The following is a 20,571-nucleotide window of genomic DNA, read 5'->3' as shown; positions in this document are numbered from 1 at the left end:
CTGCGCAAGCGACATTTGAATCAATCTCGAATGAGCAATTGTTAGAATAAAGTCTGCTAGATGAAACTCTGATACAATGAATGCGCAAAACATCCTTTGTTGAGCTCCATGATCGAGCGATTACACGTATACTTTCGAATCAATACTGTATTTCCCATCTCCCTTTAATCCCCTCTGCATCTCCGTGTACATCCTGCGTCTGAATAAACGAAGCCACTGCGAGCCCGACCACACAGCACACGTTCACTTCACGTCTGGTCTGGTGACGTCTTGTCGCCTCAACACTGCTGAAAAACTCCGGAGAGGGAAGACAACTTTAGCACACACTTTGCAGAGCTTTCTAGCGCCAGAAGCTGACCGGGGTTAGGCTGCACGAAGCAGCCAGTCAGCCTACTGGGCAACATCCTCATATTTAGTGACTTCGTTTTATTTTACAAAAGCCGTGTACACCGCTACGTTGCCATCATTATCGCCACTATACGGCACAATGACGCATGCTGCAGTCGGTGGTGCACAAACTGACGTTGTGTTGTGAAACGTCGGATACTAGTGACGCATTCAGGCCCCTTCCTGATGGTGCATTCGGTTGAACGTCGGCTGATGAATTTTTATTTACAAGCATATCTGTAACGCCGCTTACAACTGCCATGGTTAACATTCCCGTTTGCACAGAATTACACATACCCACATCTGATAAACGTGCTACATACGGAATATGTAGCACATATTCATACGGAATGTTAGACATAACGGAATCACTCTTGGTGTGGCGAAGCCAACTTTAGCGAATGGCTCTTATTGAGAGTCTTACGGATACACACACGCACAAAAACACGGCAGGCCCGTTGGTACGTTACAGGCTTCAATACATCACGGGGCAAGCCAGTGGAAGAGCTAAACATTTATTTATTTATTTATTTTAGCTGCAGCGCCCGAAGGCATGTCAAAGGTAAATATTCAGCAGATATCTGCCTGAGTGGGGACAACTTAATTAAATAGAAAGAAAACTCCAACCGAGATTTATTTTGAGAATCCGACGTCTTGGAGCCCGACCAGCTCATTCTTCTGGGGCGGCGTGAGGCGTAGCAGTGCTTATATACGTTTTTGGCGCTTTGACAGGTGCGCAGACACTTTTCGTAGAGATTGATCGTAAACGGCGGGAAGTGTTCTTGACGAACGGATTGATGGTACCTGGCTTCTTCTGGATGTGCCAGGATGCCGAAAGGAGCCGCCGTCGGTGGTTTTCTTCTATCTCCAAGACGACAGCGCCTTTGGGTTTTCTCCGGTGATTAAAAAAAAAATAATAACTTACGCGGAAACTCCTCTGGGAGTTGTTTAAGTATGCGTAAGCATTGCGCCACTTGCTCATCTCCACGCAGCCTAGTGCCATTATTAATTTATGAAACTCGACCTCACCAGTATAAACGACAGCGCTGCGGCGACACGAACTGGTGCGGACGGCGGCGCAAGGAGCATTGATGACGCAAGCAAAGTACTGCAGGTGGCGCCGCCAGGTACGCTGATGACGTTCGGATCATTATAAGCTGTTATCGCTTTTTAGCGCCTTGTCCATCTGCGTCGTACCTTTATGAACCGTGACGAAACGTACTCAGGCGGTGGCTTCGTATGGCACCGCCGCGCGGGCCGCATCTTTAAAGCGATCTGCGCTGCCGACGAAGAGTGCCGACTACTGATAGCTTCGCGCGCTGTGTTCTCGCTGCTTACTTAGCGTTGAAGAGAGACGAGCGAAAGCGATCTGCGAAGGTGGCAGAGTGAAGCATGTGTAGAGAACTCCGTGAGCGCTGTGTTCTCGCCGCTTCGCTGACGTTGAAGCGAGAGGCACCATGAAGATGAATTCACTCGCTGCGGCGGGTGCTGTCTCGAAAGCGGTCGTCTTACGGGACGGACGGACGTTTTTCTCGTTGGGTAATGCTTACACATTTAAATATCTGGCAGTGTTCTGCCACAGCACTGCATTCTCTGGTTGCGTGGCGAAGGTCTTTCTTGTGTTGACATATTCTTTCCGGGAGGTTTCTATAGTCTCGCGACTATACGAAGCTTAACACTCGCCGCTGCTACTGTTATACGCAGTGCCCTGCGCCTTTTCGACAGGAACGCAGTCACTTCGACGATTGGAGGAGGCTTCCGACCGTATATATAGAGAGAGCGACGTTAACCCCTGCCGCTCGCAGCACACGGGATAATGGCTCTCTGACGCCTGGAATATATGGCATCGACACACGGCGTCGTTGCCTGGGTGCTGCGGCAGCCGCCGTCTGCCTTTCATTCTCGTTCCGTCGGCGGGAGGCAAGGTTAATAAATGCCGTTGTGTAAGCGTTCATCACAAGGTCACGGATTACTGCGTTCTTTTCCTCCTTCCGAAAGTTCGGATGCAAGCAAATTCTTTCGGCTCTCTTGACCAGGCTTCGAACTACAGAAAACTTATGGCAGGTGGGGTGATTAGAATTAAACGGAAGATATCGTCCTCTATGTGTCGGCTTCCTGAAATACGGAAAATGAAAGCTTCGGTAGCTCTCTATTCTCGAGGACATCTGAGAAAGGGAGAGAACCAGAATTTTAGCCTTCCACTGTAAACTGTATAGCCGCCTCTATGGAGTTCAAGTGCGCGAGCGAATTGTCCACCTCGGATGACTTCACCATGCAATAACAATGGTCCACGTAACGCAAGAAAACATTTTTTTGCGCCCGCTGGAGGACATCGAAAAGTGGGCGCTTTTCTATGTCCTCCATGGCGAGTGCGGCGACTGTGACCGTGATTGCGGCACCCACTGAAGTTCCACTGGTCTGTTTGCAGAACTGATTGTTGAAAGAGAAGTAAGTGCTCGAAAGGCAGAATTTCAATAGCCGACAGATGTGATTAATAGAAAGAGGAGTGCGGTCTTTCAGTGTGAGATCATGTTCGAGCGCACGAGAGAGAGAGAGGGGGGGGGGGCGAGAAAGGAAAAAGGAAAGGTAGGCAGGTTAACCAAGGACGTGCCCAGTTGCCTACCCTACACTTGGCGAGGAGGAAAACGGAAGAACAAGTAAGGAGAGAAAAGGAAAATAATAGTCATTCCTAGTCAGTCACAGAGGAATCTCCACTGTCACAAGCGTTCATAGAGTCCAGTGTCCTCTAAGAGGCGCAGAAGGGCTTTTGTGGCCTTTTACATTCAAGAATGCATAGGCCATGGTCCAAAGATCTTTTCTCCTGAGAGCGCACAACGTGTCACAGAAATAGCAAGGGGCACAGGCAGACTATAGTAAACAGCGAAACGACATCAAAGTACACCAAGCAGTCGCTTTCGTAAGGACCCACATTGGACGCTATTTCCACAAGGTGTCTTGAGTGCCAAGAGAGATTGTTAGGCAAAGGTTGTGAAAAAGTGGGGTAAAGCGCAGCGTGGTAACTGTCTGTCAACAGAGGACACGTCAACCGCGCTGCACAAGGGGATGAGGATTGGAAAGAGGAAAGGGAGGAGAAGAGGAGCAGCAGCAGCAGCAGCCGAAACGACGCAGGCGTGAACAGAGGTGTGGTTAGAGGCGATCAGCGAAGCCGACGGCTTGGGCGAAGGCCACGAGCGCGCGGAAAAGCACCCTGCGAGTTGCAGCCCGATGGGTTGAGGCGGGTTTTCCAGCGTTGTGCAAGGAAGATTTTGTGTCTTGAGTGGCGAATGTCGGTTTCCGTTGTTTCCCGGTGAGAGTAGACATTGCCTTATGAAGATAGGTTGACGGGTATCGTAGGTGGGAGCACGTAAAATGTACTATGGGACGTAGAGGAATTCCTGTTTTATGAATGTTTGGGAGGCCGTAGGAGCCTAGGGCGGAGCTGTTTCTGCATATCAACCTCAAGTAAAAGGTTTCGAATTCTAGATGTTGCTTGAAAATGTCAGAGAGAATTTTGTTCATCTGGGTTTGGGTTTACGACGTTGGATCCTTCTTTATTTTTGTGTATGCTTCTCCGTTAAGAAGATCCTCTGCTCTCTTCTCGTAGTCAGGTAGATTCACGATGACAGTGCTGTTGCCTTTGTCGGCTGAGAGGCCAACAATGCTTTTGCCCTTCTTCAAGTCTGGTAGAGCCTTCACCTCGTCGTATGTAGGTTCGTATGGTAGGCAGTGGAGCTGCTAGAACCTCGCTGAGTTTCTCTTGACGTGCGCAGCTTCGCAGAGCTAGGGGAGGGAGAGCTGATAGAGAGGAAAAGAGAGTATAAAAATAGCATCGCGCATAGCGACGCAGCGAGAGTGGGTGGAGTAGGTGGAGCCTAGCGGGGAAAGGAAAAGCGCGCAAGCGAGAGAGGAACGGTGCCAGGATGCGTGCCCTCTCTGTGGTACGCGAGGCAGGGGGATTAGGCGAGGGAGGAGGAGTGTTCTGCGGCGTCCGCTAGGGTGCCTCAATGTCTACCTCACCCGCCACTCAGTACAGAGTGGAGACAACCGTGGCGTCTACTACGGCGTTGGCCACGCGAATCGCGGACGCCGTAGTAGGCACCTTTGGTGGGCGCCGTAGGGACGTGTTGCCGGTGCTACTGTGTCTTTTATGCAATTTGGCACTGCTTTACTAGCCTTCCCCCAGCTGCACTGATCTCTGGTGATTGCGATAGCAGAGCCACGCATAGTTCTTTTGGCGGGTGAGCATCTTGCACAGAATTCCTATTTGTTTCTAGCCTTGTCTCTTGACGAACGCCAATTTCCAGATGCTGTATACCCTCCTCGACTGCTGCTAGAATATTGGGGAAAGGCGGCGTAATTGAAACGTTGAACCCATGACCCTTGGGCAGTACTGATACTTTCAGCGTTGAAGGATGCTGGGATGATAGGTTCGTCAGAGAGGTGCTTGGAGGATTTACCGGTGGCTTTTGGTGGTGACCCAGGCTGCTAAATTTCTTTTCTTGCGATGCCTTGTGCTTGCGAGCTTCTGTAGAGGCAGCTTTTTTTGCAAGGTCTTCCAAGGAGGGCATAATTCCGGAAATAGGATGTTCCATCTGGCGCCGGGTGAAGGAAAGGTCCAGTTCTTTCTTCCTGATCGTCGTGTTTCACTCACGTACGCGTGTATTAAGCAAGCGTTGCTCAGTTTTGGAGATGATCTGGAGGCCTTCCAAAGATAAAACCGGACGTTTCAGACGCAGACTGTGGGGGATGACACAGTTCTCCGCGCACGTTCGGTTGAACTCCAGGTGACACTTGAACACAGCTATCATAACCATCATCATCATCATTTATTTTTATTTATTTATTTTTCCCTTAAAGACCCCCATGGGTCATTACATAAGGGGGAGGGCAGCATGAAACATTACATTATTCCTTCAAGATCGCGAAGAAGGACCTGACCGGATTCCGAAACGCCGGGATATTAAAATAAGTGCAGGTTAGAGCTTTCCTTCTCTTGAAACCTATATATGTATTTTTAATTTATGCAGGAAGCTTGTGAAACGAGCATAGAGAGAACACGATATATTACGTCTTGTTCAAGCTGTGGACAGCATTATAAGTGCGAACCAACTGACTCAGCCAAGAACCATGGTAAACATAAATACTGCGAGTCCAGGCACACTGCCTGAAATTCAGTGTTGTAGCAAACATTATAGCACATGGCGTCCAGCACGATGTTTTAGCCTATTAAAATCTGTATAAGAAAATTGTTGGAGATTCGAGTTCTACTCGGAACCCACGCTTCTTAAGCTTCTATTGCGATAGCAAATATATGGACACTCCAGACGCATCGCCGTCGCCGAGATGTTCCGTAAAAAGCCCAAGGGCGATAGCACCGTCGTCGCGCACCATACGCTGTATGTGGGAGCGAAAGCGTGCGAGAGGGACCGACGATTGCGGCTCAATCTCGTCCGCGGTGTCCGCTGTCATCGAGTGTGATGTGTTGATGTTTCCTGTGCGCGTTGGCAGCATGCTTGTTAATTTAGTCATCAAGCGATGTTTACAAGTTGATACGGCCAATAAAGCTGCTATCCATATTTCGTATGGCTGTCTGCTAATTTGCTATCGCAATCAATGCTTCTCCTTTCTGGCGAAACCGACTTTTTGGAATAGATTGTACGACATACCGAAAAGAAAGGCACACAGAGAGGACAAGATAATCAAGCTTCGAAAAGTGTTCACATACCTTTCAACGACTTGGCTGGCCTGTTCGTTTTATCCAAGGCCGCACTGCTCCGCGACTGACTGGCTTGTTCTCGCGACGATGGCACACACAGATTGCACTGAGTTCTTTTTTGTTTTCCTCTTTTCGGCCCTTCACCACAGGACACACACTGAACCGGGCGTTACACCGCAGTCCACGAAGGCCTATATTTCGTTCACCACAGTCGATCACGCGCGCAGCACACCACCCCTGTACACATATAATACGAGAGGGAGAGGAAGAAGGAGAGAAAGAAAAAGCACTGCACTACGCCTGCGCGTTCTACATATACGCTACTTGTCGCTCAGCCTGGAGAGCGAGAGCATGGCTAACTGTTCCTGGCGCCTCTCGAGTCCGTTCACCATGTTCTCCATGTTCTTGAGTTCGCTCGACACCATGGACGACGAGGCGAGCGAGTTGTCCGAGCTGTTGCCGCCCGTCTCGGACGACGGCGAACTGAGGCACTTGTCCAGCACGGCACCAACAACTCCCGCAGTGGGCCCGTACAAAGTCCTGGCGGCCGCTGTTGCGGCGGGCTCCTGGAGCACCGAGTCCGGGTACGTAGGCGTAGGCGCCACGATGTGCTGCTGCGGCACCGAGGAAGAAGAGGAGGAGGACGAGGGCGAAGCAGTGGACGCCACGGGCACGGCATACGGGGCGAACCGGCCCTGCTGGGGGCCGGCTTGCTGCTTCAGGAATCTGGACCCCACGGACTCACCCGACATGAGACCACCGCTGCCGGCGTGCGGATGCTGCTGCTGCGGTTGTCCCATGGGGTTCTGGCCGTTGAAGAAGTGCTGGCTGGCGGCCATGAGAAGAGGCAAGCTGGCAGGATGCGGGCCGCCGACCAGGGATGACGCCGATGGTCCGCCTCGCGGCAGGAACATGGCGGACGGATGGAGACCCATGGAAGGGTGGTAGAAAGACGCCGCGGGGTAGAAGTAGGGAAACAGGGCGGCGGCCTGGGGATGCGCTGCGGCGGCCAGGCTGAGGCCCTGGAGGCTGTGCAGGGACATTTCGGCGGCAGCGGCTGCCGCAACGGCGAGGTTGTTGGGGCTCGGCGAGCATCGTCGGTCGCCGTTGGCAGCGTCGTCGTGCCGGCCGCCGCTTCGCTCGTGGGCCGCTGCGGCAAAGAAGGGCGCGCAGTTGTCAAAGAGCCGAACTCGCGCTACAGTTGCTAAAGTGCTATCGCGGTAATGGCTTATTGAGTGACGCGTCTGGGGTAAAAATGAAAATTAGAAAACAAGGAGTTATTGAAGACAGCCTTGTCTCACACAGCTGTTGTGATTGTAGGGTCAAGTACAGATGCGCAAATGCACCAGATAATACAAAGTCATGGCAGTTGGTTGAACCCGTTATTTGTTGTTTACGAATGTTTATTCATTTCGATAAGAATTCCGGGCACACGTGGTACAGAAGACAACTTAAAGCACACGTTGTGTTACTGTCCATCACATGAAGCGCGAAGGCTTCCCTTCGGACGATGACCTAGTGCGTCTGCGATGTAAAACGCCGCATCATCACCCTCCCTATGTGACCGAGCGAACGATTAACAGTTCAGTGTGTGCGTGTGTGGTGCTGCGCAAACGTTTCTTTTCCTCCTTCTGTTAATATTTCATTCCTCTTTCCCAGTGCAAGGTATATCCAATATGGTTCTAATATGTTAATCTCCCTATCTCTAGCTTATCACTTGTGTGTGTGTGTGTGTGTGTGTGTGTGTGTGTGTGTGTGTGTGTGTGCGTGCGTTCGTGCGTGCGTGCGTGTGCGTGTGTGTGTGTGCGTGTGCGTGTGTGTGCGTGCGTGTGTGTGTGTGTGTGTGTGTGTGTGATTAATTAAAATCACGCCCCTCAGTTTCCGTTCTTCTTGTTAATATATGCACATATATATCAGCGCAAAAAAGAAAGGAAAGAAAATACACTTCCTCGCATAACATATATTAAAAAATTAAAAATTAAATTATGGGGTTTTACGTGCCAAAACCACTTTCTGATTATGAGGCACGCCGTAGTGGAGGCCTCCGGAAATTTCGACCACCTGGGGATCTTTAACGTGCACCTAAATCTAAGTACACGGGTGTTTTCGCATTTCGCCCCCATCGAAATGCGGCCGCCATGGCCGGGATTCGATCCCGCGACCTCGTGCTCAGCAGCCCAACACCATAGCCACTGAGCAACCACGGCGGGTTCGCATAACATATATCAGCTTTACTGACTGAGAAATGATTATACGACTCCGTAGCTACGTAGCCAGTTGCGCTGACGCGAATCGGCCCGAATCCCGGTATCAGAGAGTAGCTTATCTTCACGCTCGCGCCGCGCTTCGACGCGCACGAGCTGGCCCGCACCGTGTGCGCATGCGTGGGTGCGCAGACGCGAGCTTAGTTGCGCGCGTGGGCAAGCGTACGTGCGTTCTGGGTTCATATATAGCGGTTCAGCTCGAGGAAGCGTCTCTCGAAAAGTGCGTCTGCCATCGCGCGGTCTTCATTAGCCGCATGCATAAGCCAGCATAGAGGACGGCGAAACGACTTCTCAAGCCATCATTGTAGATATTTGGGCTTCTGGTGTAACATTTTGAAGTATTTCTTGTAGCGCAAAAAACGCTAGGACTCAGAAGAGCAAAAACACACACACAGGCGCTAGCTTTCAACAAACCTGTGTGTGTGTGTGTGTTTTTTTTTTTCCTCTTCAGCGTCCTCGTGTTTTTAGCCCCACAAGAAAAACTTCTCAAGCCAGAGGAGACCCATCGATCACGCGCTCATGCCTGCCACAGAGACACACACTTACGCGGCGTTTTGCTGAAGTAAACAACACGAGCAGCGCGTGACTCTTAACTCGCCTTTGGCGATTTCCAGGCGAGATATATTCGGGTAGAGTCACTGTATGGGCTACTTATAGGGAAGGGAGCCTACGCAGTAACTCTATAGTACAGTACACCGCACCCCGCGACAATACAGAGAAGACAGACAGGAGAACGACGGGAGCACCGCTTCGCTGCTGAGAACGGCCCTGCTCGAACACCGACTCGCCCGTGAAAAAACCAGCCGCGAGTTCCTCCAGCAACGCGCAGTATACCTTCTTTCAGAAACTGGAAAAGACACCCTTGGACAGAAGAGGGAGCGAGCAAGCAAGAAGGAAAGAAAGGGAAGGAAAGGAAATGAAGAATGAAGGAAAGAACGAACGAAAGAAAGAACGAAGACCGAGAAAGCGAACTCTGGGGAGGCCGACGATGGCGGTATCGATAGCGCGCGTGCAGGCGTCAGAAACCCGAACCCTCTCTGCCACCGCGGGCCACCACTTGGAGGTGACGGGACAGCGACCGACCGCTCGTCACCCTGACCCCTGCCTTTCCTGCACTTCGTTAAGTGAGAGCCGACACGCCAGCTTCTGACTCGCCCTCGCTTCTAGAGACCGTTTTTACCGTGCATGCGCAGTGGTAAAAAAAAAAAAAATGGGTGACGGTTTATTAGCTCCGGCTAAGCATGAACTATCGTGCGCTAACACCATTAACCTTATAGCTAACGCTAACCCTATAGCATTGTCGCTGTTCGGGAGTTTCGTTAACCCGCGCATTTCTGGCGGCCTCCGCATCAGCGTCGAGATGGCGTTCCGAGCGCAGCGGCTTTGACAGCATCAGGCATATTACTACAGATAACAACTCTGCAAACACCATCGCTTTCCTCCGAACTTCACCGCAAAAAAACACTGCCTTCTCCAACCACTACAGTAAATGATTTTACGCTCCCAGTGATCGCCTATTGTTAGCGCACTAAAAAAAAAATTATAAATATATATATATATATATATATATAAGCGCGAAACGCGCTGGCATGCGGGCGCGGAGTTCTATTAAGAGGCTTCACACAGACAGAGGCGAAATCGAGATTGGTTGGCTAGTAGAGATTTCGCGTTGAGACTTGATTTGGTCAACCTGGTTAGAATGCGCCGCGACGAGGACCGAGACAGGAGAACGCAAGAACACCCGGCAAGCGCTGACGACGCGTAGCGCTTGAGAACGTATCTTCGCCGCTGGCGTACAAGTATAGCGCATATGATCGACCCCGCAGGAAGAGTTTTATCCTTTATGAAAGGGACGCATTTGGACTTCCGGCTGTATAGGGTAAAATACTGACATTATATATTGGCGAAATGAAGTAACTAATAGTCATTCACCCCGGGACGAAGTTACAAAGGAAACCCGCACGGCAGAGAGAAAGTGCTTCACGGTTGAAGGAAAATTCGTCCTGGTCCGGGGTGCGAACCCGCGACCAAAATTCATTTGCGGGGCGGTCGCTCTACCGTCAGATCGCGGAGTGAGGCCTAATAAATGTTCCAACTAACTTGTAGATTATTTGCTTCGACTGGTCGATTAAGTGTTCGTTCTGTGTGGGTTCGTGTGTGTGGGGGGGAGGGGGCGAGGCGTGCTAAGGGGGGCGTTATAGACAAAGCAAGCTTCGATTTGGGAAACAAAACGAATGTGAATAAGCGAAGCGAACCTCTCCTACGCGCAACACACACACACACACGTGAGCTGTGTGGGGAAGGCGTCCGCGCGTTTGACTGAGACACGTTTCCTCGCACGCCTGCCATATCACCCTCAAGACTAGTAGTTTCTCGGGAGCGCTCGTCCTCGCGACTTCAGCGACTCGCCTCTTCTCTCTGCTGCCTCGTCGCACGTTATCTTAACCGAGTTCTTCACCGCCGTCCAGCTGCTCCTCCCTCTCCAGCAGCCGCGGTGAGAAGTGGCACACATCGTCTGGTTCTCGGTCTTCTGGGAATGCGTCCCACTCCGAGGGACAAAGATAACGAGAACGCAGCGGCGACAAAAAAAAAAGAAACAAAAAAAAAAGCAAGCAAGCAAGCAATAAAGATAAACGGAGGCGAGCACTTCGACGAGTGTGAAACAGAGAACTCCCAGAAAACGGGCAAACGAGGAGAAGAAGCGAAATGCTGCTTCTGCTAGCTGGTTACTCTTTGCGAGTTGATGGATCGCGCACGTTCTTTTTCTTCCTTAACTTCTTTCTTTCTTTCTTTGTTTTTTAACGAAGTGTAGTAGCCCGTGCTGTGTACACAAGCGCGCGTGTTTAAGATAAGCGTTCGTTCAGAGAAGCCAGTTTCCTCTGCACCAGTGGGTTGCGCGCACGCCTCTGTCTTCTCTTTCTGGGTTCTCTTTCTTGTTTCATCTGTAAGGAAGCTATGAATCATAACGTTATTTGCAATATAGACTGGCTTTCGTCTCAAGCTAATTGCTTCTGCTTTTCCCTGGACTCGCGCGCGGTGCAAAGCTTTCAAACAGCGCACGGCGACGAAAGATTGTGCGCAGCTGAGAGGCGTGCATCCGCTTCTGGACATTCATTATACGCATGCAGGTCTTCTGTGCCGAGCGCAAATGAAAAAAAGAAAAGGGGGGGGGGAGCGGGAGAAGGTGAAAAAGTAAACAGCAACAAAGACAAATGTTTTCTTCACGGTGTGAGACATATTTGGCTCGCGTGCGATGCGCGATGTACGCAGTATATCTCTCACTATACTCGGACTGCAGCAAACGTAAGATGAACGCCGTGGCGTACAGCCACGAAGCCAAGGAGCTATATAGTGAATTTCCCTTCCGGTTTCCTTTAGAGAATGGTTTAGTGGATGTTCCCACGACAGCAGGTCAGTGACCGCAGCAGCACGACGGTGACGGCATGCCGATGACTGAGTGACAACGACAGGCTGACGACGACTCCGTGACGATGGTGAAACCATGTTCATATAACTCGAAGCTCGCGAATATACGCAAAATTGCCGCGTGACTGGCCGCTCGAGTCGCTTGGAATGTATTCGCGGGCTTAGTTCACGCTTGGAAAAAAACACTTTCGTGTAGCACGTATTGAGCAACAGAAAACTGCATCGGGAGTCTTTCGTGTTGCTCTACAATTCTCATTGACAGTCTTCATATTACTAGAATATTTGAGAAGTTGATTAATTAAGACTACTAATGTAATTAGGCGGAATCCAAAAAAATAGAATATCTCCAAGCGACGGCAAACAACATTACCTCGGTTCTGTCTATCTGCGTGGAATCTGCGTATTTTTAAGGTATGGCTAAAATTGCGTGGTACACCCTGCATAACCGGGACGGCAATCGTGCAAGACAACAGCCAGCAGCCAACTCTCGACACATAGCCAGTGAACCCTAACCAGTGCCCCAATTTGTTGTGCATCCGACGAAACAATAGCAGAGAGCACCCGAAAAGTGGGGAGAGGAAACAACGAAAATAATAATAAAATGAAAAGCTTCGGTTTAAAAGAAAGTCAGTTGTAAGAAACAGTACACGGTATACGCATTCGCGTATATATGCCCGTGCCGCCCTGTCCACCTCATTACGAAGACAAACTGCCCTGTTCCACGGGGACGACACGAAACGGCACTGCCTCCACGAGGCCATTAAAAACGCTCGCGCGCGCCGGTGCAAATGTGCTGCCGACTGCGTGGGCGGCCCGCAGCTCCGGGATGCATATACGGCACGTTATACGACCGGCGCGTCCATTCGCGGTGTTGCATGTACACGCGCAGAAGGCAGTCACGCGTTGCTATGCGCCGCGCGTGTAACAGGATTAATGTGCGCTCGACCACGCGGCCACTCCATACAAAAAGCGCACCGCATATACACAAATAGGCGCGCGCATTCATGAATGCATCGCGATCGCGAATTCACACCGCTCCCATTACTCCTGGACCCGCCCCGTCTCGCCTATATCGTTATGCGTATATATATTTATATACGCACTCCGTGCGTGCTCGATCGCGAGGCCGGAGAGCGGCAACTTTTGTTTCGTTCCGTCTCCATCCTTGCGCGTATGCTTCCTCGCATCACATCAGTGCGCGCCGGCGAGGCCGACCGACCGACGTTTGCCCACTCTCGTTATTACGCCAACGTCTGCGGCGAGGTTGGCATGGCGCGGTATACGAGAGCTGGCGATTTGCTGCCGACGGGCGCGCAAAGGCCACGTCTGCTGGCGCTCGGGTGGCACGCTCCTGCGGGGCACATTAACCTCCGGTCGCGTATGTACGCATGCAGGTCGTCCATGTATGTACGTCTAGGCGCGAATGAATGATTTACGGCGTGCTCTTCTTCCAGGTCAGGTGAACGTCGCGCTGCAGACGATGCCCGTCCGTAACTGAGTAAAAAAAGCTAGCACGTATATATAGAGTTCACGAATCATGTGGTGCATGCCTGTGTTACACTTATGGGTGGACCTAAATCCAAAGAGAGGTTTGTTGTTGTCGTTGTTGTTGTTTTGTAGAAATGGAATACGCGAGCGCCTTTAGGTGTTTATCCTCCTCAGACAGGAAGGCTAGACTAGGGATATAATCACTGTTTCAAGTCGATTCGTACGTAGGTACTAGCACGTTACGAATGTAAAAAAAAAAAATCGCTTACATGCTTACGCACCCCGTGTTTAGACCCTGAAAACAAGATATTCGTGTGTTTGGACTGTCTCCTCATATAGATTATAGGCCTAAACGCAGAGGCGAAGACGTGACATCGTGTGGTGGGTTGCCACGTTGACGATGCATCTGCGACGTTCATGCAGTCTCGCGGTTTTAGAAACGCCCTTCGCGGGTGATTTTGGACGTCCGTGTCGAAACAGCGGCCCATAGGTCAAATTAGTGCCAGTTTTCCTCGAAAAGTGCTGGCAAGAACCTAACGAAACGCCTTCAATACAGTTCTCTGCATGCACGCAACTTTATATCCAGGGTGAAAATTTTACGTAATCGCTTCCGAGTTCACTTCGAGAAGGGTGGAAGTCAACGTGCAATATACGTATAGTGCCCAAGTGATCTGAGCCAGGATGTATACCTGAAGAACAGCGCCAGTCGAAGCAACGTCTATGCAGAACACTACATTCGCCTGTACTGTGTCTGTATACTGTGCGCTTGTCATGTGCCTGCAGTAATAATGGACCCACTACGTGGAAGCCTGTCGTGGATGAACCGGCCACATACATGTCTTTTCGTTTCGTCTTCGCTCTCTTGAACTTCCAAGTACGAACCAACGAGTCCGGCAATACGTTCTGCTGGGCGACAAACACTCTGCTTGGATTCTCGTTGCACGCAGGGCAGCGGTATATTAATTGCGTCCGCTAACGTTCGGTTCACTGTTCTTAAAGCACCTTAACGTGATCGCGCTGGCACCAGTAAAGATGCTGCTCAGGTGCAAAGTTGAGCTGTGAAAAAGAATAAAATAAAATTCTTCGTAGATGAAAGCTTACAACGAGAAGGTGAAGCCGTACATCAGAGAGGTCTCATATCTTTTGAAGGAAAGGAAGGAAGGAAAAAGTGGAGAAGGAAAGGCAGGGAGGTTAACCAGTTCAGCTTAACCGGTTTGCTACCCTACACATGGGAGTGGGATGGGGGGATGAAAGATGGGGAACGGAGAGAGAGAGAGCACATTGCACAGCCCACACATCGTCAGTTATAGTCCAACAATCTTTCCGCGGTACGTGACATCCCTGTCGCAGCCGCTTGTCCAATCCCGTCTCTTTCAAAAACCGAAGTAGTCCCTTCGTCGCCTTCAGCTGCGATGTATTGTGTCGGCGGCATGTGAAAATCGTTTCGGGGGACAATGGTCTAGTGTCAAGGTGCGCTAGAACGGATGCCAGGGACTGTCGCTGAACATTATATTCAGGCTGCTCTTAGTGATGATGCGTCACCGACACCCTCATCTTATCTACATAGGGCTGCTTATTAGGGGCTCCCGCGCTGGGAGCGTTGCTGGTGCTCTTTTCTACCAACACGTACAAACTTCTAACTGAACTCCGGTGTAGCCGGCGAAACAGGATGTGCGAAGCAAGAAGTATGGATCACTGACTAAAAAAAGAGTAAATAAAGAAAGCAAGGAAAGCAAAGAAAAAGAAAGAGAACACGCGCAAATAACCTTTATTTTGTAGTCATCAATAATTACGTTTCAAAAGAAAAGCGTCGGGGTCCAGACGAACCTTGCCTGGCTGGCTTGATACCGAACACGCTGTCGCACGCTGGCCTTTACCGCTGCAAGAAAGCTCCGCGTAAAAAAAAAAAAAAAAAAAGAAAAGAAAATAACGAACAATACCAACACCAGTAACCTCGCGCGCGAGTGAGGAGGCCCTGCAGCGCGTACATAATTACTGACGCAGCTTCACGTCCAACACCTGTGAGGGACGCCGAAGCGAGGGCTTTGTTATTAATTAGATCCGGTAAGTTTTCCTAACCTGCGCCGAAGTGTCTCCGTAGTGGCCAGATTTCATGACGCTTGACTTTAATGGCACTGACAACTGGCGAGAATGTGTTGTGAAATGTTGACGGAAATGAAGTGGGCCATGATTTATAGTGACAGCATCCAGCACGCTGTTCGGCATTTAAATAGGAAATATAATTTTAAATTTGCAAAGACGATCAGAAATACCAGTAGGTGGCGAGGCCTGGCGGTGAAATCTTGATGCTTCGAAGCGTAGTCAGGAGATTGCTGCACGTAAGTCGACTGTCATTAAGTACAGCGCAATTATTTCTTAAAATCACAGTTAGTACATTATTAGACACTTGCGCTTTATTCTACGCCTATTACGAAGTAAAGAAAGTGCACGCTGACGAGCGACGCTCGCGTCGTCCCACATGCATGGCGGCGCACGTGCTGTTGTACGCGCGCGAGTACATAGCGCGAGTCTGCAAGTACCCAGAGCTTTATGACCTCCCTGTGATACAAGATGCTATCGACGAGTTGTGCCGTAAACGGGTGCGTTTTTTACCTTCTTGTCGGCGCCTCCATCACACTACATGTACCGACGCCGAGCTCTCCGCCGACCGTCGGCATATTGTCGGCGTCGGTCCAGTGTTGAAGAGCCGCCGACACGAAGGTGAAAAATGCTGTCGCCGACAGTCGGCAGACCCAAATCGGTGTCGGATGGGCCTAGTGTGAGTGAGCGTTTACCGATGGGCATTCTCCAGGCGCGCTGCTTGTGACGGGGACGGCTGTCTGTCCTGCAAGTCGGATTCGTCGCTTCCGCTGCCGCTTTCGTCCGTCGAAGCATGACGTTCGGGTGCAACTTCGTAAGGACCTAAATTCTGAGCACGCATGCGAGCTGAAATCCTTTGTTCCTGCTCGCTCAGGTCTTCGAGAGACGACATTGGAAATCAGAAGCGCACGCTTGGCTACGGCAACACGAACCGCGTATCGCGTGTAAAAGAGCCGTTTCGTTATCGATTCAATTGGTTTCGTTTTGACTAGTCAAATATCAAAGCAGTGAACAGGAAACCGCAACAACACGTAGATAGTATTGCAGAAATACTTTAAGACTTTCGAAAACATGAATCGCAGGAACATCGACTCGATAAACAAAGTAATACTTTCTCACACCTACAGCCGCACTTGTCGTCTGCCTCCTACTAGTGCCGGCCTATATAATCGCTATCGCGCTCACCTATCACAGTTTTCAGCATGCTTCCAGTGAACGACTTCATCCTCACTGCAGATCGCAAGATTCTGATAAAAATGTTTTACCGCGTTTTCTGCGTTACTACTTCAGGATTAGACGCTCTGGCCGGTAAGCTTTCCATTGCACTAAAAGAAAGTGGGTACTACGAAAATTGGCTGTCAGTCCCTTTAACTGTTCATAGACCCTGTTTTGCCGGCTGCCCAACACGTAGAAAGTGAGGTGTGTGAGAAAAAGATAAAAGCCAAAGAGACCAAAGCTTAGTCAAAGTCCTACTTAGTCAAACTTAGTCTTAGAAAATTTAGATATCTAAGTCATAATGCGCCCATATTGTTAGGCTCTTGATCAAGGGCAAACAGTGAGAGGAAGAGGAGGAAAATATAGAGAAAATAGGGGGATTAGCTAATGTAAATACTGGTTGGCTATACCCTGTCTAAGAAAAGGGGTAAACGGAAGATACTAGATAGATAGATTAGATAGATTAGATAGATAGATAGATAGATAGATAGATAGATAGATAGATAGATAGATAGATAGATAGATAGATAGATAGATAGATAGATAGATAGATAGATAGATAGATAGATAGATAGATAGATAGATAGATTTAATTTGAGTGTGCCTTAGCGAGTTCTCCTTAACGAAGCGTAGATTTCTGCCGACTTACGTACATGGTACATAGTCTACAGCGTGTAGAAGTTGACGCGGAGTACAGAGACGGGGGGGCCTACCGTCGTGGTCCTGCGTCGACGGACACGATCCGTTGAGTCCCGTCGCCCTGAGGTCGTCGGCGCCCCCGACGTCCAGCTGCTCGTCGTCGTCGCTCGAGTCGCCGTCCTGCAGCGACCGTCCCAGGTGGTCGCCGCCCAGCGGGTGCGACGAAGACTCGCCCAGCCTCCTGCGAGGCGCCACACGAGCGAACCAAACCCGTTAGCGCACGTTGTCACAACGCTGTCATATATATATATATATATATATATATATATATATGTATACACACAAACACACACACACACACAGGTGCTCCCGGAGCCACCTGCCCAACTTCCTGCCCTGTAAATTTCACGCATGCGGTGCAATGAACGATGCGATGATTACGTGTACGAATTAGATTCAGGTGGGAACATTTAGCGCGAGTTACACGACGTATGTAGTTATTTTCAAGCTCACTGTAGTAATCTCTGTCGATATATACTTTATACCAGTATGGACGCTCTATTTATTTATTGTAACGAAACCACTGACCGCAAGTATGCACATTGCTGGCGCCCTAACGTCTTTATTCGGTCTCCATGCGTTCTGCATGTCTAGAAGCTTGACGACTGGAGAAAAAGGCGAACGATATAGTCCTTGTCGTCAACAGTTTACTATCGGAGTTTTGGAGGACGCGATACAACATTGCCTTGATACCGATATACCCAAGCGCATATATGCGACTTAGTTTTCTTCCTGACGGAGTCTACACCTCCCATTCTACGCGTTAGCCGTATATATCATCGTGCGTGTTGAATGCTGCGCGCTCATTAACATTGCCTAGTTTATGTCGCCGAATATCTGCTCCCGTATTCACAGAAAAGTCCTTACGCCAGAACTGGTTTAAGAGCAAGCGACGGCCAGTGGTCACGTTGGACACATCATTAGAGAAGGCGGATGCCCAATGGTACGAACAGCTCTTAAGAATATTAACAATAAGCTTGGTTAATCCGGCCCCTGGTATTTGCGGGCATCTTCCAAGCAACAAATTAGCGCTGTTGGCCCTTTTAATTCTTCGCGAGTTGTCTCTCTCTCTCTTTCTCTCTCTCTCTCTCTCTCTCTCTCTCTCTATATATATATATATATATATATATATATATATATATATATATATATATGTGTGTGTGTGTGTGTGTGTGTGTGTGTGTGTGTGTGTGTGTGTGTAGGCGTCGTTTCTCAATGTATACAGATATGTCTTGTCTTGCGCTATCGGACATGTCACGTAAACGGCGTTTTCATATTTTTTTTAGGTTGCAACGGCTGCTGAATTATCACATGGTTATGGATGTGAAATATCACAAGGATCTACACCAACATATCTGACCTCCAATCACCGTTCCATTACGCAATGCATGACTACGGTGACTTTCAGCGAAACATTCGAAGGAGCATATGACACGTCTTTGCTCTTCCCACCGCTGTGGCATAGCGGCTATGGTGTAGCGCTGCTGAGCCCGAGGTCGCGGTATCAAATTCCGGCTACGGCGGCCGCATTTCGATGGGGGCGAAATGAAAGAACGCCCATGTCCCGTTCATTGCGGGGACGTTAAAGATCTCCTGGTGGTCAAAATTAATTCGTAGTCCCTCACCATGACCTGCATCTCAATAAAACTGTGGTTTAGGCACGTAAAGCCCCAATATTCAATTCATGAATTTGCTTTTCTTTCGTTTTCTGAATCCACTTACAGGAAACTGGAAGGGTGGGCGGAGCTGAACAAGGGAAAAGCTGCTGTGAGGCAACTTCAAAGGTCCTGTATATTAAAAGGCCCCTATGCATAAGCCCAATGACCTCAACACGTCAAGCGAGAGAGGAAAGTGACAGTTATACTATTCAGCAGATCCAACAAGCTTTTTTTTTTTTTTCACACCCGCTATCAAGATGAACCAAGAGCCGCGCTTCTGGAATTATCTGTTCTGATGAGACATGCATGCAGCCCTCCTGACCCATATTAATGTATATACGTGACTATTACGTGGCGATCACTGCGCTGTTCTATCTCCGCTATATTTAGAGTTGCAGCGGTACTGTAAGCTCACTGCATTATATGCTTCGGACGTGTTACGTTGCCAACTACTACAAGAAGCCTATAAGAAAGGTCGCAGGGATAAATCCTCCCAAATTGGATTGCTGGAATCAGTATAGTATATGTGCTAGATCGAAGGAAGACACATACAAGGGCACGATCGAATGAAGACTCACTTTTTCTCCCTTCTGCCAGCCCCGGTGTCTCTGAAGCCCTTCGCGAACGGGTTGTTGTCGATCTTCAGTTGCGTGATCTGTGGAGTAAACAAGAAGACAAAGCAAAAAAGGGGGTGACCGTCACGGGCCAATTTAGATTGCACACACACACACGCACACGCATACATACATACATACATACATACATACATACATACATACATACATACATACATACATACAGATAGACAGATAGACAGATAGATAGATAGATAGATAGATAGATAGATAGATAGATAGATAGATAGATAGATAGATAGATAGATAGATCCAGTGTACTTAGATTGAGGCCTGCATTAAAGAAAGCCAGGTGGTCAAGATTTATCCGGAGGAGGAGGGGGAGGAGAGACATTTATTGAAAAAAAATGACAAGCAGGTGTCTTTCTGCTTCTGCGGGGAGAGTCCCTCACTACGGCGTGCCTTAAAATCAGATCGTATATTTTTTTCGCACGTAAAACACCTTAATTTAATTTTATACATAGCACCTGCATTCGCGCCTTGTGTGTGTCTATGCGCATGCGTGTGTGCGTACCGCTAGTTTGCTTGAACAATATCACACAACAGCCGGAGTAGAACATTAGGCCATCGCCCATGGCAACACCTCCAGCTGCTCATTAAATTCAGTATCTATCTATCTATCTATCTATCTATCTATCTATCTATCTATCTATCTATCTATCTATCTATCTATCTATCTATCTATCTATCTATCTATCTATCTATCTATCTATCTATCTATCTATCTATCTATCTATCTATCTATCTATCTATCTATCTATCTATCTATCTATCTATCTATCTATCTATCTATCTATCTATCTATCTATCTATCTATCTATCTATCTATCTATCTATCTAATATGTGGCTGTGCTGAGGGAACCTGATTCGAAACGAACCACCTCACCATCTTTGGTCACTGGGTAGGCCATGTGCCACCGCTTCTGTGGCACTCTTCATTGAACCTCCATCATGCCAACTTGGGTCAATGCGTATGTACCAT

At 49.1% G+C, this 20,571-nt stretch overlaps 1 protein-coding gene across 1 annotated transcript in view; it reads right to left on the bottom strand.

The window, feature by feature from the left end:
• LOC126541306 (uncharacterized) overlaps window positions 1-20,571 on the bottom strand; it is a 167,088-nt gene that overhangs the window by 4,182 nt on the left and 142,335 nt on the right. Inside the window, exons 4-6 of the mRNA XM_050188033.3 lie at window positions 19,532-19,608; window positions 17,310-17,476; window positions 6,113-7,253 (exon numbers count right to left, since the gene is read on the bottom strand). Coding sequence (XP_050043990.1) covers window positions 6,424-7,253; window positions 17,310-17,476; window positions 19,532-19,608 — 1,074 coding nt within the window. The 3' untranslated portion in view covers window positions 6,113-6,423. The remainder of the gene's footprint in view (window positions 1-6,112; window positions 7,254-17,309; window positions 17,477-19,531; window positions 19,609-20,571) is intronic.

Source organism: Dermacentor andersoni, chromosome 3, assembly GCF_023375885.2.
Source record: "Dermacentor andersoni chromosome 3, qqDerAnde1_hic_scaffold, whole genome shotgun sequence".
Lineage (NCBI taxonomy): Eukaryota > Metazoa > Arthropoda > Arachnida > Ixodida > Ixodidae > Dermacentor > Dermacentor andersoni.
Note: the sequence above shows the minus strand (reverse complement) of the source record. Positions and strands in the feature narration are given on the sequence as shown.